Here is a 25631-nt window from a genome sequence, read left to right as displayed (position 1 = left end):
AAATATGTGTACACATTTCTATAACAACTTATTTATGCAAATTTTATAAAATCTGAACTGAATTATGGTGGCTACAGTCACTACAGCATCTTGTGACCATCAGGAGAGTAACAAAATGGCATAGGCATGTTTGATACTCAAACGTAACACTATTCTGAAGTGGTATTTCCAAGTGGAGAACATGTACGATGAATTCTGAAGAAAGTGCAAGGGAAAGTGTTCACCACACGATTGCCTGATGTTCATTTTAAATTAAATGGTACTCAATGACCATGATCATGTTCACTGGGCTCCAGAAAATCTGTTCGCTCATGTGGACAAAACAGTCAGTTTACTGGAGTTTGTTTATACCATTCTTATTTTTGTGGTAGGTCACTGGCCTTGCATACCTCTGCATGCTGCGCATACTATTTTACCAGCTATCCACGTGCTTTGTGTGGATGAGCACTTTTACTTCTAGTATGATGGCGCATCATCACACTACTACCACAAGGTGGAGCACATGCTAACAGGATTAAGGATGGAAACCCTCACAACTTTTCCCTGATTAACAGCCTTTGACTTTTACCTGTGTGGGAAACCTTGAAGGATATGGTGCACCATCGAAAATCAGCTACAATCCCTGCACCACAGGAAGAAGTTGAGATGGCCTGTAGAGCAATCTGTGTGAATACTTTAGGCACTGTTCCTTGCAGTAAAGCAAGCAAAGCAAAGTCACCTCCGTACAGGCCATGAAGGTCCTTGGAGGAGTGTAAGGTAAAGGCTTCCACCATTGTTAAAGTCGGTACGTGATGAGGTAGTGGTTAGCTCTACGCCCGGCTGCCTTTGCCCCCAGGAATTAACCTGGTACTCATTTTTGGTGTAGGCTGAGTGAACCTCAGGGCCATATGCACCTCCGGAAGTGGAAATCTCGTTTCTTAAATTTTTACGACTTCCTGATGGGGATTCGAACCCACGTCCTTCCGGGCAAACCGAACACACCTTTACTGCCTCGGCCAGGCAGCCCCTGTTCCTTGCAGTGCTACACCAAAATTAAAAGTGTCTGGATACTAATGGCAGACATTTTGAGCACCTGAAGTGATGCAGTAGTCTAACATACCTTGAATATCTACATACATCTAGTAATACAAATAGTAATACAGATGTCATGCCAGTAATGTGCACATTTTCATGTTGAAGTTGTATACATTATTTTTGAACCCCTCTGTATTATCTTCAAGGACTTTTGATGGCCTATTCTTGGTTATCTGTCAGAATGGACATATTTCCCATTAACACCCAATCATATTATAACATTGAATATATGTTGCAGAATAACTCCAATGGAAATAATTCAGCCTTCAACTGTACTTCAACGTGTCCTCAAGAAAGTCCATACAAAATATTCCCACAAGACAGCAGTGAAGGAGAGCCCTACTGCTCCTCTATACAAGTGGAAAGAAATACCATAGGGTAAGAATCTGCTCTGTAATGACACTATCCTCTGGATAATTAATGAAAAAATCTAAAAAAAGTTCATGTGTTATGTTGTATATTATATTGCTTGCAGGATTGATTCAGGACAGACACCAATTATTTTGGGCAGTGCAATATTCTGTATAGTTGTGGTGTTGATAATTTTGGCCATTGGAGGGTACCTCTGTCGTCAGAGAGTGAAGGCAAAAGAAGATGCTGTGAAGATGACCATTGTAATGACAGGAATGGAAGACAATGAACCTCTTAGACCAACCAATGTGAAACCTAATCTGGCCAAACTCAGGATAGTCAAAGAGGCTGAAATGAGGAAAGGAGGCATTCTGGGTTATGGAGCATTTGGAACAGTGTATAAGGCAAGTTTTTCTACTTACATAATTTCTGATAAATATTTAACATGAGATTCATAGTCTGTAACTATTTATTTACTATTTGTATGTATGTACAAAATCCACTTGTGCTGTTGGGAGATTATTTCAAGAGAAATTCTCAGGTGTTTGAGTTCATGAATATTAATAAATTTGTTATGTTATTATGTTCAAATACTTCTATCAACTTGTCTGAATTTTAATTCTGCATTTTTGTAATGTTTACTAAAAATTAGTCACTCAAATCAGTACTACTGATAGAATTAAGAGTAACTAAAGTATGTGGTTTGTTCTGCAGGGAGTGTGGGTACCTGAAGGAGAAAACATCAAGATTCCTGTTGCTATAAAAGTGTTGAGAGAAGGCACAGGTGCTAACACAAGCAAGGAGTTCCTCGAGGAAGCGTACATCATGGCTAGTGTTGAACATCCAAACTTACTCCAACTTTTGGCTGTGTGCATGGCATCACAGATGATGCTGGTCACACAGCTAATGCCCCTGGGTTGCTTACTCGACTATGTGCGCAACAACCGGGACAGGATTGGATCAAAGCCTTTGCTCAATTGGTGCACGCAAATAGCAAGAGGTAAAATTCTATTTTTTTCTCCTTTTGTAGTTAGTCTTTTGTCTATTTGTATTGGCTCCATGGCTAAATGGTTAGCATGCTGGCCTTTGGTCACAGGAGTCCCGGGTTCGATTCCCGGCAGAGTCGGGAATTTTAACCATCATTGGGTAATTTTGCTGGCACGGGGGCTGGGTGTATGCGTCGTCGTCATCATCATTTCATTCTCGTCACGACACGCAGGTCACCTTTGGGAGTCAAATCAAAAGACCTGCACCTGATGAGCTGAACATGTCCTCGGACACACCCGGTGCTAAAAGCCATACGCCATTTCGCTTCCTTTCATGTCTCTTCATCTTGTGTTTTTCTATCTATTACCTGCTTACTCGGACATTAAAGTCTCTAATTTGTGTTTGTTTATTTGTTTTGATGGTAGTTTGGTTTAATGGAAGCTACTTTCGCCGTTCATTTATGGGAATTGATATCGCATGTATGTTTTACTTAGTTGTTGAATCAGGCTCTCCTATATCAAAATTAATATATAGACAAGTTCTTAAAGTCATTCAGTAAATATGCCTATTTTTAATTCATTTCATTAAAAATTACTAGCGGTAGTGATGTGAATTAAGGAATAAATTGAAAATTTCAGTATTCTTAAATGGAAGTTCTAAATGTCACCGATATTTACTCATATCTTTTAATGTTCAACACAGAGTCTAACATCTGTTTATCATCACCGTGGACAGTTTCCAGCCTTTGGCTGAGTATGTTAAGAACACGAGCCTCTTAACTGCCTTTTAAGTACTTACATTCTCTACTTTTGTAGTTGTGTTTTTTCCTCTTACAGTCCTTTATTTTGTACAACCATCATTATATTGGTTTTCATCTAGGTCCTTATTCTTCCATTTTCATATCAGACTTACTTTTTTCTTCATTGTTCTATTTTATTTTGTTCTAGCCTTTACTAAATCTCTTATTCATTTGTCTGGTCTTGTCACTTAATTCCTACTTTTGGAACTTAATTTCAAAGCCTGCATTCCCCTCTCTTTCACTAGCCATGTCTCCAATGCATTGGACAATATGAATGCATAGTAGTTCTTGAACAAAATTCTTTTGCGCAACATATGGGTATTCTTAACAAAATAAGTTACACAGCAGGTAGAGACTTCACCACTCGATGTCATGAAAACTTCTTACAATTGGTAAGAAAATTATTGAAAAGCTGTAACTGCGTTTTTCTCAAAATACAATTTTCATAATAGCAACAGTCAATAATTAATTTCTTCTGAAGAATTGCACCAAGAAGCATTACTTTTTTTTAAATACTCTGTATTTTAATGCAAAAAACAAAGATGAAAAATCCGACTTTAGGCCCTTTTCCGCGGAATGGTTCACTTATATTTTTTGACCTTCATTCCCGTGTTTAGCCCCCATGGCTCAGGCGGCAACTCATCAGCCTCTCACTGCTGGGTTCCGTGGTTCAAATCTCGGTCACCCCATGTGAGATTTGTACTGGGGACAAAGCGGAGGCGGGACAGGTTTTTCTCCAGGTACTCCTGTTTTGCCTGTCATCTTTTATTCCAGCAACACTCTCCACTATCTTTTCATTTCATCTGTCAGTCATTACTCATTGCCCCAGAGGAGTGTGACAGGCTTCGGCAGACGGCACAATTCCTATCCTCGCTGCAAGATGGGAGCTTCATTCGTTCCATCCCTCACCCAGTCAATGACTGGAAAACAGGTTGTAGGTTTCCATTTTCATTCCCGTGTGTACTATAAATGATTATTCTTTTCCTTTTGTTTTTAGGAATGGCATATCTGGAAGAAAAACGTTTAGTTCACCGTGATCTGGCTGCAAGAAATGTGTTGGTTCAGACACCAAATTGTGTTAAAATAACAGATTTTGGCTTGGCAAAATTGTTGGACATCAATGAAGATGAATACAAAGCAGCTGGTGGCAAAATGCCCATCAAGTGGCTTGCTCTGGAGTGCATCCAGCACAGGATATTCACTCACAAGAGTGACGTGTGGGCTTTCGGTGAGTTTCTTGTTTCACATAGCAACTAATTGTAATTACCTTAAGGGGTAGGGTTCAGTCAGTCAAAGAAAATACCCAGCAGTTAATCCCCAAAACAAAGAGACAGGGGAAAGAAGGAATGTTCTGTGCCATATGCAGTACTTCACAACTTAACTCTAAGAAGTGGCTATTTTTAAATATTCTCCAGTCATGATTAATCACGTTTTACTATTCATATTATATGCTACTAACATATCCATGAAACCTTATTATAGCTTGTCAATGATTAGTGGAAGTTCTAATTAAGTTGTTATTGGAATTTGATATTTGTGTTACTGTAACCAGGCCTTCATAGCCTATCATTGCACTCAGAGCAACTCAGAATCACCCAATACTTGTTACTTACTGAAAAATCAGACATTGGCCTAAATGTTCTTGTCAGTAAAATGATAGTCAGTAAATAAGACCATCTTAAACTTTGAAGTGTTTAAAGTATTGTAGACATAATATGGGCTCTGAAGATGCAGAGCAAAGTTCTCTGCAAAACATAAAGAGTTTCACTTTGTTTTCTAGACACGGCATTAGCCCAAAAGCCCATGTAATGTTTACAAGTACAGGCTATGAAAGCATCAATGTTAACAGACTAGGTATTATTTGGCATCCCCTTGTGGGTGTGTTTGTACCCAGTTTGTAATTTGTATTGAAAATGTATCCATATTTGTGAAATACTTAAATCAACATGTGATATGCATACAAATATAGAACCACAAAAAATTGAGTTTTGTCTGTTGTAGACTGTAGGATTACTATAGTTTGTTCACAGAGCATCTGATTTTAAAACACAGTAGCCATTGATTTCAAAGATTTTGACTGGTTAAAAATCATAATATCACAATCTTAACATATTGGACCAGTCGTTTGAAGTGAAAGTTCGTATTCGCCATCCTGTTCAATCGCCAATTTCATAACAAATTTAAGATAGGTTTAAAGAAGTTGAAATGTAGTTCGTTCAGGATTGTATGGATAATAGAGGAGTTCTGTGTTTATAAAAGTAAACAACTGAGTCTCTTACATTGACCATTGATAGCAGAGATCTACTATTAAAACTCCCAGGTATTGATCAAAGGTAGGCAGTTATTATACAGTAAATTGTAAATACAATAAAATGTGTGTTACATGAAATTGCACAGAACATTTTTCCCTCTAAAGCCAGGTTTCCATTTAATAAGGTGTACTAGAAAACAGTGTACACTCTCCATTTATTTGCATATCAGACGTCATCTGAATACATTAAACAGTTCCGCATATAGAACAAGCCGATGCCCCTTTCTCTCACGCTGTCAGACATTAGCTTCAAAGTTCTTTTGGAATACCATTTCAACAATGCTGCTGAAATACATTTACCTTGCAGTAGGCCTATGCTGTTCGTAAGAGGAGAAAGACATCTGAGGGAGTAATTTACAGTTTAGGGCAGTTTTCAATCAATCAATCAATCAATCAATACTGATCTGCATTTAGGGCAGTCGCCCAGGTGGCAGATTCCCTATCTGTTGCTTTCCTAGCCTTTTCCGAAATGATTTCAAAGAAATTGGAAATTTATTGAACATCTCCCTTGGTAAGTTATTCCAATCCCTAACTCCCCTTCCTATAAATGAATATTTGCCCCAGTTTGTCCTCTTGAATTCCAACTTTATCTTCATATTGTGATCTTCTCAACCCAAACATTGCAACATTTTTGTAACGCTACTCTTTTGTCGGAAATCACTCAGAACAAATCGAGCTGCTTTTCTTTGGATTTTTTCCAGTTCTCGAATCAGGTAATCCTGGTGAGGGTCCCATACACTGGAACCATACTCTAGTTGGGGTCTTACCAGGGACTTATATGCCCTCTCCTTTACATCCTTACTACAACCCCTAAACACCCTCATAACCATGTGCAGAGATCTGTACCCTTTATTTACAATGCCATTTATGTGATTATCCCAATGAAGATCTTTCCTTATATTAACACCTAGATACTTACAATGATCCCCAAAAGGAACTTTCACCCCATCAACGCAGTAATTAAAACTGAGAGGACTTTTCCTATTTGTGAAACTAACAACCTGACTTTACACCCCGTTTATCAACATACCATTGCCTGCTGTCCATCTCACAACATTTTCGAAGTCATGTTGCAGTTGCTCACAATCTTGTAACTTATTTATCACTCTATAGAGAATAACATCATCCGCAAAGAGCCTTATCTCAGATTCCACTCCTTTACTCTTATTATTTATATATATAAAAAAACATAAAGGTCCGATAACACTGCCCTGAGGAACTCCCCTCTCAACTATTACAGGGTCAGACAAAACTTCACCTACTCTAACTCTCTGAGATCTATTTTCTAGAAATATAGCAACCCATTCAGTCACTCTTTTGTCTAGTCCAATTGCACTCATTTTTGCCAGTAGTCTCCCATGATCCACCCTATCAAATGCTTTAGACAGGTCAATCGCGATACAGTCCATTTGACCTCCAGAATCCAAGATATCTGTTATATCTTGCTGGAATCCTACAAGTTGAGCTTCAGTGGAATAATCTTTCCTAAAACCGAATTGCCTTCTATCGAACCAGTTATTAATTTCACAAACATGTCTAATATAATCAGAAAGAATGCCTTCCCAAAGCTTACATACAATGCATGTCAAACTTACTGGCCTGTAATTTTCAGCTTTATGTCTATCCCCCTTTCCTTTATACACAGGGGCTACTAGAGCAACTCTCCATTCATCTGGTATAGCTCCTCCGACCAACTTGCAATGGCTCGATTCCCTGTAGATGGGAAGATTCATTGTCTCTTGCATCACTAGAATCCTCTCCTAAATTACTTACAAGTTCGTCACACTCCACGTCTAACGCCCATAGGCAGCTGGAATATCTAATTGAAAGATAAAATCACAGTGATGAGTAATATGATCAAGATTATGCAATTAATAAACGTCCGACATATTTGAGGTTATCTAAAGCTTCCGAATATAACCTGGAATTCCCAACACATAGGTAGGCCTAAAATGAATTCTCGATTATAGCTAATATCTTGTACGGTACACGACTGGGTGACTTTTAATGAAGAATGAAGGAATACTGACTTATTTTTTTGAGTGACATACAATGTGTAGGCTATAATTGCGTTTTTCTTATTCCCTTTGTTAATGCTTTCTGCCACCAAGTTCAATAACAATTCACTCTCTTGGAAAGACATATTAGGCTTCTTTCTTCGTTTCTGCTCAATAGCGGACATAATTTATACAAATTATTTGCAAACCCCGGATGGAATCAAAAACTTGTTTACAATTCGATAGTGGCGGCAGCACAGTCATTTGTTTTCTGTATGTCAGTATGAAAAAATGCGGTTCAAACTGAGATTGAAACGAAAACTTAGTTTTGGTGAACCAAGATAATAAATTCTGTGGTGAATACGAAAGTGAGCGTTATCCGAAATAATGACATATCCGAGTTTTGAAAATCTAAGATAACAGCAATGTTACCGACGTTGGTGAACACGGGCCTAAAACACTTCTCACACGTGGTCTCTCTTTACTGGACAGTAACACGACCGATGATGGATAATTCTTTTCGTGCAATGTAAACACTTTAAATAGACACACTGACAAAATCTGATGTTAGTTTTGCTATACAGTAAAACCTCGTTAATTCGAAGTCTTTGTAATACGGAAATCAGACTTCCTATTATGTGATTTTGAATTAACAGCCATCTTGTAATTCAGAAATGCCAACCCTCACCAGTTTTTGCGGATTCTGCTTTTCCGCGTACTGCCTGCTACGTGATATTGTGGCTTTCCTTAAAACGCTGAATACAAAAGAATTACGATTTCACTCGATTTTCAACTTTGAAACACACTATAGACACACCAAAGTGAGTGAAAGTGCGGAAAGCTACCCCTGCACGTTCTGGAAGACGCGTTCTATCGTGATGTGGAGAAATTTTGAATTTAAATTACTTGTAAAATACAATACTATTTTAAAAAAATATGAAGTCAGTTTAGAATTAAAAGTCTGAATTGTTTTCTGTTTAAATATGACATGGGGACAGTTTTCTTCCATCTATGGTTGCACAGAGCATAACTGTACACTCAGCATTGAAAACTAGGTGAGCCAGGAGCGTGTTGGCAACCTTGACGCAAATAAAACCTGCACCCCAATTTCGTGCCTCGAATTTTTTAAAAAAATATGCGGGGATAATTCGCGTATATATGGTATTTTAGCCCAAATGAAGGGCTGAAGTAATTTTCCGTTTAAGACACGTTTCTGCTTTCATATCCATGAAACATTATTGTAGCATCAGAATATTTTTTTGCTAGTTGCTTTACATCGCACCGACACAGATAGGTCTTACGGCGACGATAGGACAGCGAAGGGTTAGGAGTGGGGAGGAAGCAGCCGTGGCCTTAATTAAGGTACAGCCCCAGCATTTGCCTGGTGTGAAAATGGGAAACCACGGAAAACCATTTTCAGGGCTGCCGACAGTGGGGTTCGAACCTACTATCTCCCGAATACTGGATACTGGCCGCACTTAAGCGACTGCAGCTATAGAGCTCGGTGGCATTAGAATAAACCTATTGGTCTACCATATTGAAGTTTTTCAATGATTAATGGAAGTTCTAATGGATATAAAAGAACTAGGATTGGTGAATAGAGAGCCCATGTATTTGAAGACAGTAGTGAATGAAGGTGTGGAGATTGTTCTTGTCTTTTTGTGCCCTGATTTTTGTCTTTGTCTCCTCTTATACTCTTTCTGTTGATCCCTCTTCCTTTTAAGAAGTCAGGATTCACTGTATTTACATTATTAACGAATTCTGCCTTTTTTTTTTTTTTTTCATGCATCCTTTAGTAATTTAGTTTTAGAGTGAATTTTCAATTGTGATCAAAGATGATTTTTATTTCAGGTGTAACTGTATGGGAACTTCTCACGTATGGAGGTCGCCCATATGAAAATGTACCTGCTCGAGATGTTCCTGAGTTGCTAGAGAAAGGAGAGCGTCTGCCTCAACCAGCCATCTGCACCATCGATGTTTACATGATCATGATCAAATGTTGGATGCTAGATGCTGAAAGCAGGCCGAGTTTCAAGGAACTGGCGGATGAGTTTGCGAAAATGGCTCGAGATCCTGGCCGGTTCCTTGCAATTCAGGGGGATAAGTTCATGAAACTTCCCTCGTATTCAACACAGGTGAGATTCCATGAAGAGAAGTTGCTCTTCCTTGTTTATTTTTATACCAAAAAGTATTCTGCTTTTTGTTTCTTCTCTTTCTATGCCTTTACCTACCTATTCTAATCCTACAATTCCCACATCAAGAGAAGACCTGTCAAGTTGGGTCCCTCGATGTTTGAAATATCTTTCCTCCTGGTGAAGCTGGGAGGCAGAAAAGAGCTTGTTGAGGCTGGCAAGAAATGGATGCGGAAGAACTAGGATTGGTGAAGGGAGAACCCATATATTTGAAGACAGCAGCGAATGAAGATGTGTAGATTGTTCTTCTCCTTTACACCACCTCCCCCCCCCCTTTTTTTTTTTTTTTTTTTAGTAGACATATAGTATAATCAACGCACTGGAAATGTAAAAGGCCCAAATACAACCTTAATGGTGCTGAATATCGGACCCGACCAAAACTGTCAGAGAACGGTCAGCAGCTGGATTCGTGCCTCAAAACCAAAGTCATCAAGGTAGGAAACTATCATGTAAAATAACATCAAAACAGAGATACAACGAAATGCAAAGGCTTATTTAGAATTAAACAAGGGGCAGAACAAACCAAAGAAGGTAACTCTCATGAATCAAAAGAAACAAAATTTAAAATAAATTTTGCTCACATTGTGAAAATCTTAGACCCCGCTTCAACATTGGTCAAGAAATATCTCAGAACATTACCTTTCTCTCCACTGGCACCAATCTTTATCATCAATACAGTACTTTGACTTGACTCCTTTTCTTCACAATTATGATATGTCAAACTTTGACCCAAAATGATGCATGAGTATTTCTTTCTCTTCTTAAAAACAGCTATATCCTATTATGGTTAATAAAATCTTCCTCCCTCGTGCAGCGACAAAGAGGCCCCCCCCCTTTTTTTTAAAACTATAATCTCCACAGAACAAAAAGAAACAGAAAAAGGTCATTGCTGACATAAAAAGAGGAGGAGGGTCGAAGCCATGCACTGAAAGCACAGAGCATGAAAATCTAAAACTACCATAATAAATGGGTTGCCATGGTTACCTTTTAATTAAACAGATAAAGAAGTACCGGTAATGTATACTGTGCATAAAATAGAGAAAAATAAATCAACGGCAGAAAAACCTGCAACATAAACAGAAGTCTTAAAGGCAGGAAAAGGGTTTGGACAGCTGATACGTCCCATTTCCAAGCTATCAATCAATCAATACTGATCTGCATTTAGGGCAGTCGCCCATGTGGCAGATTCCCTATCTGTTGCTTTCCTAGCCTTTTCCTAAATGATTTCAAAGAAATTGGAAATTTATTGAACGTCTCCCTTGGCAAGTTATTCCAATCCCTAACTCCCTTTCCTATAAATGAATATTTGCCCCAGTTTGTCCTCTTGAATTCCAACTTTATCTTCATATTGTGATCTTTCCTACTTTTATAAATGCCATTCAAACTTATTCGTCTACTAATGTCATTCCACGCCAACTCTCCGCTGACAGCTCGGAACATACCACTTAGTCGAGCAGCTCTTCTTCTTTCTCTCAATTCTTCCCAACCCAAACTTTGCAACATTTTTGTAACGCTACTCTTTTGTCGGAAATCACCCAGAACAAATCGAGCTGCTTTTCTTCGGATTTTTTCCAGTTCTTGAATCAGGTAATCCTGGTTAGGGTCCCATACACTGGAACCATACTCTAGTTGGGGTCTTACCAGAGACTTATATGCCCTCTCCTTTACATCCTTACTACAACCCCTAAACACCCTCATAATCATGTGCAGAGATCTGTACCCTTTATTTACAATCCCATTTATGTGATTACCCCAATGAAGATCTTTCCTTATATTAACACCTAGATACTTACAATGATCCCCAAAAGGAACTTTCACCCCATTAACGCAGTAATTAAAACTGAGAGGACTTTTCCTATTTGTGAAACTCACAACCTGACTTTTAACCCCATTTATCATCATACCATTGCCTGCTGTCCATCTCACAACATTTTCGAGGTCACGCTGCAGTTGCTCACAATCTTGTAACTTATTTATCACTCTATAGAGAATAACATCATCCGCAAAAAGCCTTACCTCCGATTCCACTCCTTTACTAATATCATTTATATATATAAGAAAACATAAAGGTCCGATAATACTGCCTTGAGGAATTCCCCTCTTAATTATTACAGGGTCAGATAAAGCTTCACCTACCCTAATTCTCTGAGATCTATTTTCTAGAAATATAGCAACCCATTCAGTCACTCTTTTGTCTAGTACAATTGCACTCATTTTTGCCAGTAGTCTCCCATGATCCACCCTATCAAATGCTTTAGGTAGATCAATCGCGATACAGTCCATTTGACCTCCAGAATCCAAGATATCTGCTATATCTTTCTGGAACACATACAGAGACCTGTAATATTCAGATCATAACCAAAGGAGCGTACTGGCAAGGCATATCCAAGCAGTCGTCAATCAGTTAAGCTCTTTGCCTAGTCCAGAAAATAAACCAATGTGCAATGTTTACAATAGGAAGCCTTTCTCTCCCAAACCAAACATGTCATGTAGTTATACATTCTCGCTGCCAAAACTTATTCATACCACACCTTCTATGTTTTCATGTAGGTCTTTGTCTCCTTTTGTCCTCTTTGATCCCTCTTCCTTTTAAGTTTTCCTTTGTTGCTTCAAGTAAATTACTCCTCCCTTCAGAAATAAGTATGCAGGTTGTTGTTGTTTCATTCTTGCAGGAAGAGAAGGAACTTATCCGAAATCTCTCCTCACAGCTAGATGGACCTGAAGCTCTAGTGGACGCCGATGAATATCTACAGCCTAAGTCTAGAGCACCTCTGGCACCAAACCTCACCACGTCTAGTTCCTCGTCATCATCTCCTCGCACCCCGACAAAGATGTGTTGGTCCAGTGGAGTGTCTGTGGGTACTCCATTGTCTGCTGATTCTCCATCGCCACAGAATCAACAGAACTGGGACCGAGAACTCCTGAGGTACAACGCAAATGGCCACCATGGTGATCCCACTATTGGAAGGCATCCTAATGGTCAAATTCATCACACATCTGATGGAAGCAACCGATACTGCAGTGATCCTCTTAAAATGGTTGGAACAAGAGGTAGGTCAATTATATTTTGTGTGAGAAGAATGATTAAATTATTTAGAGCCCTGTTATTGCGAGGCTTGTATTAGAAATTCTATGGTGAAAGATGTATATTATTGCTTCCTATCTTACTATTTATTTTTTGGTATGACAAATGAAATAGATCAACAAATACTGAGAGGTTTGTTACTTACATGACATTAGTTCAAACACTATTGGGTTGGTATTTTTTTAGTTTTAGTTGCCTGCACCTTACAAAATTCAACCTCACAGTATAAAATGGTATTTGACAAACTGATGTGTTTTGTCTGTTTATGTAACCTCTCACGGTTTGCGTCTTAATCTTTTTTAATTCTGTATTCAGTATATATGATAGAGAAATTCTACTGTACATTGTAAGCATTATTTAAGCAATGACCTATTGTAGTTAATATTCCTGTTCTATATTCTACTCTTTCAGCTCTGCACATTGTAGTTTGTATCTTCTAGTTTATGCACTCTCAATTAACTTACTAGTCATTGCATCTTACTTCTTTGCATCTCCATGTAGTTCAGAAAAATCTGCCGGCAGGACTCCAAGACTGTGAACAATGTGAAAAACTACATTCATAACCAGGGAATGGATTTCTGTGTAAATACATATCTATTTATGAAACTAAAAATAATGATATTTTGTATTATCTTTACAAATCATGACATGTGGAGTTGGAAATGTTGTTATATTTTGGAGTTTAGTACATATGTTCCATATTCATACTAATTAAAATCAATATAGTCCATATTTTGGCTAAAATTAAGAATGAATGAATGAATTAATTAATATGAAATTAAGAACTTTTATTTAAACGTTTAATATTTTAACTGGTATGCAGCTTAACAATTACGTCTGTCCCCGTACGAACTGATAAGATAAGCTCTTAAGCAATGTGGAGGAAGAGAGAGATGGCAAGCCGGAGGAGGTTATGTCAGCCTCTCAATATGCTGAGCATATGAATCATTCTGCGAAGCTGCTGCTCTGCATTTCATAACAACATTCTCTGTGTCTGTCCTATAATTTCATAATTCAGACATTTTCTTTAATTGGTTCATACCTCCATTTAGTTCACTACCAGTCATTTGCAGTTTGAATTGGCAGTGAGACTGATCATAGTGTTGTTGTACCACTTTAAATTTAAAAAGTTACGTATCAGAATTTACTTTGTAATTTGTGTCATTGTACAGTGACATCTACTCCAAGGGTCCTGGAGCAGCAACACATTTCAACCAGTAAACATCAGGCTAACACATAACGAAATTCCAAGCAGAGACAATTGTTTCTGACACAACCAGCAACTTTGAGAATTCCAGTATAATTAGTCCAGTTTTTGGAACTTATACATTTTCCAGCTAACTCATTCTTCATTGTCAGCATTTTGCTACAGTGTATCACTTTGGGCTCATCAGTTGGTAACTAGCACATCTACCAAAAAGCATGGCTAGTACATATAGTGAAGACCACTACAATGAGAATTAGAAGAAATGAGTTAGCTGGAAAATTTATAACATCCAATAATGGACCAATTATTTTGAAATTATGAATATACTCATTCAGGACGAATATTTCTCAAGTTCCCTGTGCGAATATAAATCTATAACAAGTTTGAGTGTAATGTCCGAGTTCAACCCTGATCTCTGCCATGCTCTCACCACTGCTGACATCCTTCTCTTCAAACTGAATAATCAGTGCTTCAGGGAATTCCTGGAGGAATATACTAAATGAACTATCACGGATAAGTCAAAGTTCAGAGTAAACCTATTGTTCAGCCATATACGATGAAACTGTTTAGAAGACAAGACAAAAAATTAAAGACAGTCCAATTTTGGTTTCTATTGACAACACCACAGAAAAAGAAGGCAAGCTACTTGGCAATGTAATCATTGATTTTTTTAAGTGAAGATTATTGTAAAAAAAATAGATTCTTTTACACTGTGATGTTCTAGAAAAGTGCGTTAGCAAAACTGTTCAATGAAGCTATGAGTATCCTGCGACCAGAGGGCTTATAGTATGATAAATTGTTACTTTATATTAGCGGAGCCTCACCTTATGTGGTAAAAGTTCGGGAAGCATCTGTTGTATATCTTAAGATGACTCATTTAACTTGTGTAGTACGTGCCTTTTATTGTGTGGCAGAAATGGTAAGAAGTAGTTACCCCAGAGTAGATTTGTTGATTTCCTCAGTAAAAAATGGTTTTCCTCAAACCCCACCGAAGAGTTCATCTTTTCAAAGAGATTAACCCAGAAATTCTAACTACTAACTGCTAAACGTTTCATTCCTCCCCTGAAGGGGGAGGCGGGCCTCTTAGACAGTGACGCCGTCTCTCAGGCCGGGAGATTTGTTACGGTGAAGGAGATGTGTGGAGAAGGTGGGGGGGGAGGCGGCCGTGGCCTATACTAGGAACTGTCCCGGCATTCGCCTTAGTGCAGGAGAATGGAAAACCACGGAAAACCATTATCAGGACAGCCGACGGGTGGGACCAGGCGTGAAGTCTGGCACTGTGCCCCAGACCCATCTCCCGAATGCAGAGGCATAGAGCCACAATAGAGCCGTAGCCAACTTTGGTTGGCCGGTCAGAGTACAGAGCATATGGGACAACAACCCACTCTGCATCTACCGACCACCCAGAAATTCCGTTGCCACCAAACCCAATTCTAACTAGGTGGGCTATGTGGCTGAAAGTGGTTGAATATTATGCTGAATAAACAGATTCTATCAAGAATGTTCTGCATGCTATGGGCTCTGAAAATGTACCCTCAATTGAAGACACAAAAACAGTTGTCTGTGACCTAAGTATGAGGAATGACTTAAGTTGTATTCAGCATAATTTTTCATGTATCACAGAAGCACTCAAAGGCTCTAAAACTTGCATGTGTCACTTTCTGAAAGTTTCTAAATTGTGAATAATACAGTGGAACAACTGAATCATGGTAGAGGTAAAGTTGCAGATGCAGCAAAATTGAGGATGGACACTGTACTTTCAAAGAACCCTGGATATGAAGAAATGGGGAAGGTTGCTGCAATGTTGTGTGAATATTTAAGAGTGAAGTTAACTACCAACAATGTAAAGTTCAAACATGCCCCCAAAATCTCTTCTGATGTAGAACACAGCTTCTCAATATAAGTCTATCCTCAGAGATTCACTTTCCAGCACTTGAACAAACATTTTGTAATACATTGTTTTGTAACAGAGAATAAAGAATTGTGTGTTTTTCTTCGAAGAGAAGTACAGCAATATGATTCATGTAGACACTCTTTCCCAGCCAGATGACGTAGATAAAGAAAAACAGAATATGTATGCACCAACAATACCCTACTTCCAGAGAGCCTACACAGTCAGGAACATACAAGTAAGAGGACTACTTCTGGGTGCTAGAGAGACCATTGCCAGAAATGTTGTCGAATGGCAGCAATCATACAGCCTGGACAGAAATATTCGAGACAAAATTTTACCATGATTATAAAATTGTCAGTGGCAATAATGTGGAACCCTTTTTATGGAAATCATAGTACTTTATTTCATCCAGCAGCTTTTAGAAAAGTTCATATTCTTGAGTACAGTGATATTTCTTTTACAAAGCCAACAATTCAATTATTTTTTCAAAGAATTTGTGAGTTATTCTGTGTCCTTTGGCAAACATGTATTGATGTCAGAATGAATAACCAAAAATAAGACATATAAATCCATTTCCTTCTCATAGCTGTTTGTGTTTTGCTGAACATTTTTTGGGCATTTCTTTAGATTAATGAAAATTTAAGTGAAATGACTTGTTTTTGTTCCTTGCCATAGTTGGCCTTCAAAACTCAGGATTATCGGTTCAGTCCTGGATCAGTCTGATGGTGTTTGAGAATACTGAAAGGCTGCAGTATTGTGTCAATATACTTACTTTCGTAGTACATGAAGGCTCTCCTATGAAACATAATATTCAGTCCCGGTACCTCAGCATCTCTGAGAACAATATCAGTTAATGAGAATTCAATTTCAATTATTATATTCTAGTTTTCTTTTTGCTTTACGTCACACCGACACAGATAGGTCTTATGGCGACGATGGGACAGGAAAGGCCTAGGAATGGGAAGGAAGCGGCCGTGGCCTTAATTAAGGATGCAAGTTCACAGCTGCGCGACTCTAACCACATGGCCAACTCGCCCAGTAGAGTGTCATTATTTAGCATTTCGGAGAATTAAAATTTTAGATAAGTAATGAAAGAGGATTTTTCATGTCAAATGGTAGAAAAGCCAGGCTGAATGGCTCAGATGGTGGAGCACTGGCCTTCTGAGTTCAAGATGGCAGGTTCAATCCCTGCTCAGTCGGGAAGAATTTGAAGGTGCTCAAATACACCAGCCTGTAGGTTTATGTGCCAGTAAAGTGTAGTTTTGGATAGAAATACTCAGATAGTTCCACAGATTCATCAATTGTCAACTGTGAGGACTTATTTTATAGTTATAATATGCCATTCTTTTCATTCACAGTGTGTTCTATACATAATTATTTTCCAGTAATTTCAAAGCTTCATACCTTCTTTTGCAGTAAGGTAAACTTCAATGGTCCACATTTTTGTGAATTAATTTGTGTATATATCTGTAATAATTTCTATATTCCCAGGCATTCAAAGCACACAGGACTGTATTGCTCTGGATGACGTGTAATTTCTTTGATTTCTAGACCGTACTGATAGGATCCCTAGCACTGTAGTCAGTAGTGTGAAAACACTAGAAAATTCCTAATCATGTGCACATTGGTACATTTACAAAATATCTGACCACCAGCCTCTTTATAGGATTATACCATCATTACTTTGTGTTATTACTTCTCCTTTATATTGGGAATCTACAGAATACATTTTATTTTACCTTTAATGGAAAATTACATGGAGGGACAAATAAGTTATGAAAGTTGAATGAGGTTATTCATAGTTGTTATTAATATTCTTTTTTCATTTGGAACAATCAAGTTCCATCACATAACATATATGGTTTTCCTTGCTGTCCCAGATTGTGATGTGATGCCAGAGGATTGTCTGGAGCCTGGGCTGATGCTTAGCCGGAAGGAAGCTCAAGTAGGGACTCTCAAACTTGACCTGCCTCTAGATGAAGATGATTACTTAATGCCTTCTCCTCAGCAGAGTCAGAATACAACTACTTACATGGATCTTATTGGAGATTCTAAAGTTACAGGTACATAGATCTGAGCTTTGATTCAATACCACGTCATTATTACACCAGTGATCAGCCAGATTAGTTTAACTTTCGACAGAAACCTCCAAACTGATTTTATTTTTTAAAGAAAATTGCAATGTATAAACTCCGTGTCGTATTCTGCTGTGGGTCTGTCCAAGGATTTTTACTGACTTTGCACAGATGAAACTACGCCATCTAAAGTTACAGGTACATAGAGCTGATCTTTAATTCGCTCTTCAACACCACATCATTATTATACCAGTGCCATCATCATCATCTTCTTCTTCATTTCCCTTGCCCAGATGTGGCCACATAAAGTTTATTCTTGTGCCATTCTTAACTCCCGTTAATCTTCTTTGTAATTCTATACTTTACCTTGGCCTATCATTATCACTAAATATTTCCGCCTGTATTTCTGTCTGTATGTCTTCTCATTCTCTCAATGTTTTAGGCTATTTTCCCTTAAAACCATCATTCTGTTTTTGCACTTCTGTTTTGATAACTGCAATATTTTAAATACATTTTCTCTTTTCAAGATTGTTTCTGTTCTCTACACCAGACATTTTCAAATATTTGCTCTGAGGACACTGTCCAAAGTAGCTCTGTAAACACAGTGACAGATCAATGAGAACGGACAGAGCAATGGAGGTTTTTTCCCTTGTATTTATCTGGATTCCTCCTCCTTCTGCACTTCCCACATCAAGAACAATCCGCTCACTGGGTGTGCACCCTCTAGCTCCTTTCCTGATGAAACTGAGCAGTGGTAGCTGAAAAGAACTACATCTAGAAAACTGGGTTTCATGAAGACCATCTGCATTAGCTGTGCATACAGATGTAGAGTTTCTCTTTGACCTTAGTATTAGTTCCTCCTCTCTGCTACTTAACCTCTCCACATTTATCTGTTATTATATTTATAAACCTTGCGTGTTCCTCTTCTCTTTTCTAGTTTCCCTAGGTCAGGCTTACAACTAGTTGTGAGTATTTGTGAGCTTGGCTTTAAGTAAATATAATCCAAATTGTACATTACATTAATTTTTATTAGAAGTTACTGGTTTTAATATCACCTACTGGCATAATTTTACATAAATACATGGAAAGCTTTTCTTAAGATAATGAGATCCATTACACACACAAAATAGGCTATGAATTTGAAAGAGGTCAACATAAATCGCTGGTAGAGTTGTGATTCCCTCACATGCATGCAATATTGATCATATTGAAGTTCTGCTGACAGCTTAGAATTTTCTTCATAATAACTTTGATGGCTATTCTTAAAAGCATGGCACCTTTAATTAACTTAAGAGCATGTTATATCTAGCTTCCATAGTTGCATGTAACTCCTGCACTATATACTTTAGTAATCATAGTCCTGTCTACACTTTGTACTGAATCTATCAACTACTGTAGTTTGTTCCTTCATTTATTTATTACAAACATATTTCCTTTCATATTCTTAATTTTTATTAATATAAACTAAGGAAACTGGAAATTGCAAAACAATGAAGGATGTGCTTCCAAGTGTGCTCATTCGACAGGTGTGAGGCAATGATGTGATAACACATTCAGGTGCCTCCATGGGCACGTGGAGACACAGATGAGTACAGAATGTACCCACCCCTAGCTGCAATCCATTGCTGAATCCTGAATGGTTTGGAGCTAATGAGACTCTGGATCACATCATGCAGAATGGTGGCCCGTGCTTGCTGCACTGCAAGGGACAGTTCGTCAACACATTGGAGTAGGTGAAGGGAGTTGTGCAAGTGTCTAACCATTATGTCCCACACGTTTGATAGAGCTTAGGTTTGGGGACCTGGGAGGCCATTGTAGAAGCGTAATGTCTTGGAGAACTATCCTGGAGATGCCTGCAGTGTGGGGGCAGGCATTGTCCTGCTGAAACGTCCCATTTGCACTAGTCACCGTCAGAAGGACAGCCACTGGACTGACAACCCTGCCCGCATATTGTTGAGCTGTCATTGTGCCCTTAGTAATTACTGATGGTGATTTGACATGAAAGCCAATAGACTGTATAATGCCTAGGGTTGACCCCGTGTGCCTCTTGACGATTAGAGTGGCACAGCCTTGACTGTAACAATCGTTGCAGCCAAGAGAAAAGTGCGATTCATTATTTGAAAAGACACTGTGCCATTCATGAGGCCAGTGTGATCGTTGTGGGGTTACTGGAATACTTACTGCCAAGACACTGGAATGAATACAAACTGCACGCTAAAAAATTGCCATTTGTTTGTCCTGTAATGTGTGGTGCCTTAGTAGCTTGAATTTCTGTTGCTAGTGTTGATTTTGTGACATCTGAATGATGTGGAGATCCTTCCATGCTGTTGCCCATTGAGTGGGTCCTATCCCAAGCACCATGTGTCTGAACAAAAGTCCCTTCTTTTGACCGCTGTTGCCATGCACGCACTGTAGATGTATTTCAACCAACCCTTGCAGCTACAGCTTGCACAGATATCCTACTTTCATGCAGATCAATTATCTGGACCCTTTCAACTGGTAGCAGTCGAGGAGGGTTTTTACAAAAGCTGATAACTACATGAAAATTAGTTTTGAAATATTTAAGGTTTTGCATTCACATCAGATGATGTAGTTCCTGAGTTTCAAATGTTTTATCTGATTTTTTCCTCAAAACCAAATTGTAAACGGTACATTATTCTTTTTAGATTCAGCTGAGCCGCGTAATGTTCACACTGACACCTGAAATGCAGAAACCATCATTGAAAAGAATTCATGCCATCTGATGTAGATGAAAAAAAAGTAAAATCTCAAAACTTATTTTCATGTAGTTAATGGCTTTTTGAATAAACTCTCCTCAATTGTTGATATCCTCTTTCTACCCATTGCGAGGCATGCTTCACAGGCGAACACTTCATGACATTGCATTTCATACATTACATGTCAACTGAGCTCTTCTGGGCTTCGCATACAGGAGGTAGCTCTTCCGTGACCAACTGGGTGGGGAGGGCCTGAAACTGATATAATTTATATACCTAGCTCACCATATCTCCAGGATAAACATGAAATGACCCATTCTTTTGTGGTGTTGCAATTTCCATTTTCCTTGGTGTATCATGTATATTTTCCTCATCATTGAATTACAAATGGTACATTATTCTTTTCAGATTCAACTGAGCCCCGTAATGGTGGATACAGAAACTACCCAGAATTTTTGCCTCTTGCCAACAAAAATAAAACAAGTGTTGATAATCCAGAGTATCACATTATGAACAATCAAGATCAGATGACACTTCCAATTCATACCTTAGGTATACCAACGAGTGAAATGGGACTTCCTCCATGCAATGGAGACATAGTCGGTCAGAGACCTCATGTTACGCAACAAAAATCCTCGGAAGAGGAGTCGGACCACGAATATTATAATGACTTTGATAGACTTCAGCGTGAACTCCAACCCTTAAAGCCACTTAGAAGAAATGAAACAACCGTGTGACACAGCGCTCATTTGAAAAATATTTCCCCAAACGAACAAGGTGGCAGGTGTGATTTGGTTTAGTGACATGTAAAACTTCCTATGGAAAGGCTTACCATTTCATACTTGAATATTATTTCAAATATCTCAGTTAATGGCCATGGAACAAATAGTAGGCTTTGTGGTTCAGATTTTATGTGAATAGTTGATTTTGATTGCATATCATTACAATGCAGTTTTTAAAGATTATAGTGCAAAAAGTCTTAATGTGCCATTATTTGGCATGTATATTTTATCGGTGGATTTAAATAGTGTCAAGAATCCAGTGTGTGTGAAAGTGCGTGAGTGAATCTATAGGAATGATTGCATAAGTATGTTATATTTTAAGTAAGTACTCATGATCTTCAAACAACTCGGAATGTACAAGAAACATTCAGTGTATGAGAGAAATAATAGCTCTCATTGTAAGTGGTCCAATTATTGGTTAAGAAACTTCTAGCATTTAATTAATTATATGTCATATTGTTTTATGATGATTAATATGTGAACAGTATATGAAGTATTGATGTGAGTTTCAGATTGTTCGATAGCTTTTGAAAAGATTGGAAAAACTTCTGTTTATAAGTGAAGTTATCCTGTATGAATTAACCTTTGTAAAAGAGATACACATTCATTACCCTTCATTGAACCTCTTCATAATTTGAAAAGAACATCTGTATTTGTATTAACTACAATTTTAATTGCCTGTAACATAATTTTTTTTTTACAATTGGCTTAACGTCACACTGACACAGATAGGTCTTATGGCGATGATGGGAAAGGAAAGGGCTAGGAGTGGGAAGGAAGCGGCCATGGTCTTCATTAAGGTACAGCCCCAGCATTTGCCTGGTGTGAAAATGGGAAACTACGGAAAACCATCTTCAGGGTTACTGACAGCGGGGCTCAAACCCACTACGGTATCTCCCGGATGCAAGCTCACAGCTTCGCGGCCCTAACCGCATGGTCACTTCGCCCAGTCTAACATAAATTCACATGGATATAAGATGATAGATACTGTATTTCAATTGGGTGTAATGAATTTAGGTAGAAAGAGGGAATAGAAAATAAATGAAGATATGAATTAAATTTTTAAATTGCTGCACATGAACAAAATTTATAAAATATTAAAATTGAGCAAGTGAGAATCGAGCACATTTATAATTGACTCTGTATCTCCTAATTTTATAGAACAAACCTTGACTTCATTATCAAAGGGTAGGAAGAGTCCACCTTTGATAGTGATCAGTTGTCAATACGGACCATAATGAAATTCATAACTTATGATGAAAACCTTACTTATGAGTGGAGTGTAGGATAATTCAGTAAACCCCGATTCATTTAGCACATAGGCACAGTTTATCCTAGATTGAACTTGCATTTGAATTATATTCTAATTAAACCTGAAGATACATACTGAGCAAAGATCAAGAAGCATGTAATTTGTGAGTTTGGAAAGAAACATCTTTTAAATCCAGGGAACTTAACTCTAGTTGCCACAAAGAATGGACGACGATCCAAATTTTGTTGTTGTTTTGTTTTCATGTATTTTTCAGAACCCAAATCTTTCGGTAATTTAATCCTCGAGGTCAGAAAAAAATACGTTGAAAGTCTGTTTCGATTACTATGCGGTCGTGAAAATTCAATATTCATTGAGTAAAACTTTTTTTTTTGTTTAAATATAGTCTCGTATAGAAGTTACTAATTATATAAAATTTTATGTTGCATAGTTTGTGAATGTTTTGAAATTTGTATTGGAATGATTTGTATCTCCCATAAAATATATAAACTTGTCACAGTGATGTATAGCAGATTGCAATAATGACATTATCATGGAGATCAATTCAATGATTCTGTGTGGTAGTGACTTGCAGATCTAGTAATCCAAATCAGGCCATGTATTGCTTCATTTTTCTGTATTACAACAACTTGTCCTGTTAAGGAATCACTTTTTATAGAAGTTTTACCAATTATCTTTATACAAATCTGATGCTCACTATATTGTACTTAACATGTACTGTCCGGTTCAGATCTGACTGTGGTGGTTGGATTTGAAACGTTTCACCTATTTAGGTGATTGTAGACTGTGATACTTTTTTTAAGGGAATTAAAAAAATATTTAGATAAAAACTTACATTACACTTTCCAGTTAGTGGACACTTTAAATGTAAAGCCTGTCACCAATTAAATTGGTCTCTTGCTTACATTGAAGTGACACTGCCTATAATTGCAGGCCATTCCTCTGTTGCACTAAGAGTAGGCAAGTGGTCTGTACTTCCTGAATCATCTGGACCAGGTCATGCTTAAATGGCAATTTGTAGAATGTATAATGTTGCAAAGCTGTTGTTTAGAAGACATTAATACATTTGTTAAAATATATACCTATCTAAAATGAAATATTTATCAAAATGTCTCTGTGCAACAATGGAAATAATCAAGAGTGCCATTTTATAGGTTTTTAAGGGTTTGGAAGATTTGGTCTTGTACAATATTATTCTCTTTCTGTTATTTGTATATACATAAATATATACTTTTTTAAATGAACAACTTTGTACATTACTTTATATAGAGAATTCGTTGAATGTTTATATACTTAATAAACTTATAATGAAATTATAGTTAATAGGTCACAGTACTGTATAATATGTGCCACATACTGTGAAAATTCAACTCTCCCATTTCAGCGGTTGCCAGAGAAATTTGTGCACTTGAACTGAAATGTTTACTCATAAAAAGAGTGTTTACTTCCAAGAAGTTCTTAACATATATGAGAAAGTAAACCACCTAAGACACCAATTTTTCTCGTGTTACCTATCTTACGAAATTGGTTGTGGAGTGAAATGTACCTACAGCTGTTTGTAATGCGGTTTCAACAAATAAATGTTTTCAAGTATATTTTGCTTTCTTATTTATTTTTCTTGGCTTATCCCTATTTAAGGCATAAAATGACAAAACAAGAAGTGGAAACTGAAACTAACTAGATTTACCATGAATTGTGAAACCTGATATCTTTTGTTCAGACCTCTCCAGCTTTTTTTATTCCCATGTCCAGTGTCCAGCCAGATTTAAAAAAAGCCCTAAATGCAGATCAGTGGTGACTGATTGTATGACTGAGGATTGAAATCATAATGTATCCTCATTTTTGTAACATGTACAATTTTTTTGTAATTATCTTTTTTGGTTCTTTTTAAAGTAATTTGCTTGTTGTGGCAGCAGCATCATTGAAATATATTCTTTCCTCACATGTAGCTATTAAATCAAGAGAGAATGAAGCAGATCCAAATGCAATTGTAGTCCTGTTTCTGCATTCTTAATGTTTTCTGTTTTTTAATTGAGTCTTTTTTTGTTTTCACTTCCTTTTTTCCTTGATCACATCTACATGGGACCGGGTGAGTTGGCTGTGCGGTTAGGGGCGTGTGGCTATGAGCTTGCACCCAGGAGATAGTGGGTTCGAATCCCACTGTTGGCAGCCCTGAAGATGGTTTTCCGTGGTTTCCGATTTTCACACCAGGCAAATGCTGGGGCTGTACCTTAATTAAGGCCATGGCCGCTTCCTTCTAACTACTAGGCCTTTCCTATACCATCGTCGCCATAAGACCTATCTGTGTCAGTGCGACGCAAAGCCACTAGCAAAAAAACAAAACACCTACATGGGTCTTAGATTAGATATTATTCTTTCAAAATGCCAAAATAGCAAAGCAAGTTCAATAAAGCTCTAGTCAGCAAATATTCTGCATTCACAAAAGGAAGAAATGAATTTGAAGCCAAATGTAAAATTTGTGGAACATGAACCTAATAAATATTATTTTAGACATTATGTTGTATGTAAACAAAAAGAAAAAAAATCCACAGCCTGTTTCCAGTCAACTGGGTGGGGGGGTCAGGAATGGAATGAATGAAGCTCCCATCTAGCGGCAAGGATAGGAATTGTGCCGGCTGCGGAAGCCTGTCGCATTCTTCTGGGGCAATGAAATTATCCTGAAGTGTGTTGCTGGAATGAAAGATGACAGGAAAAGCATAAAGAAATCTGCCCTGCCTCTGCTTTGTCCAGCACAAATCTCGCATGGAGTGACTGGGATGAACCACAGAACCCAGCGGTGAGAGACCAGCGCACTGCTGCCTGAGCCAAGGAGACTCATATAGTATGTATTTACTTTTGATTTTATTCTTTGCTAATGATAGAAAATTGG

At 37.9% G+C, this 25631-nt stretch overlaps 1 protein-coding gene across 3 annotated transcripts in view; it reads left to right on the top strand.

Annotated features, from left to right (window-relative positions):
- Egfr (epidermal growth factor receptor) overlaps positions 1 to 24336 on the top strand; it is a 338993-nt gene extending 314657 nt beyond the window's left edge. The window contains exons 11-18 of one of the 3 annotated variants that reach the window (XM_067147425.2): positions 1313 to 1452; positions 1550 to 1829; positions 2140 to 2425; positions 4209 to 4439; positions 9371 to 9654; positions 12420 to 12762; positions 17778 to 17960; positions 21098 to 24336. In XM_067147425.2, the coding sequence (XP_067003526.1) occupies positions 1313 to 1452; positions 1550 to 1829; positions 2140 to 2425; positions 4209 to 4439; positions 9371 to 9654; positions 12420 to 12762; positions 17778 to 17960; positions 21098 to 21426 (2076 nt within the window). In that variant the 3' untranslated portion in view covers positions 21427 to 24336. Of the gene's footprint in view, positions 1 to 1312; positions 1453 to 1549; positions 1830 to 2139; positions 2426 to 4208; positions 4440 to 9370; positions 9655 to 12383; positions 12763 to 17777; positions 17961 to 21097 lie in introns of all 3 variants that reach the window. The other 2 variants (XM_067147424.2, XM_067147426.2) reach the window with 2 other exon arrangements.
- Positions 24337 to 25631: the final 1295 nt, after the last annotated feature.

The sequence above is a fragment of the Anabrus simplex genome, chromosome 5 (genome assembly GCF_040414725.1).
Source record: "Anabrus simplex isolate iqAnaSimp1 chromosome 5, ASM4041472v1, whole genome shotgun sequence".
NCBI classification, from domain to species: Eukaryota; Metazoa; Arthropoda; class Insecta; order Orthoptera; family Tettigoniidae; genus Anabrus; species Anabrus simplex.
The sequence above is the reverse complement of the archived record's forward strand: the minus strand, read 5'-3'. Positions and strand labels throughout refer to the sequence as shown.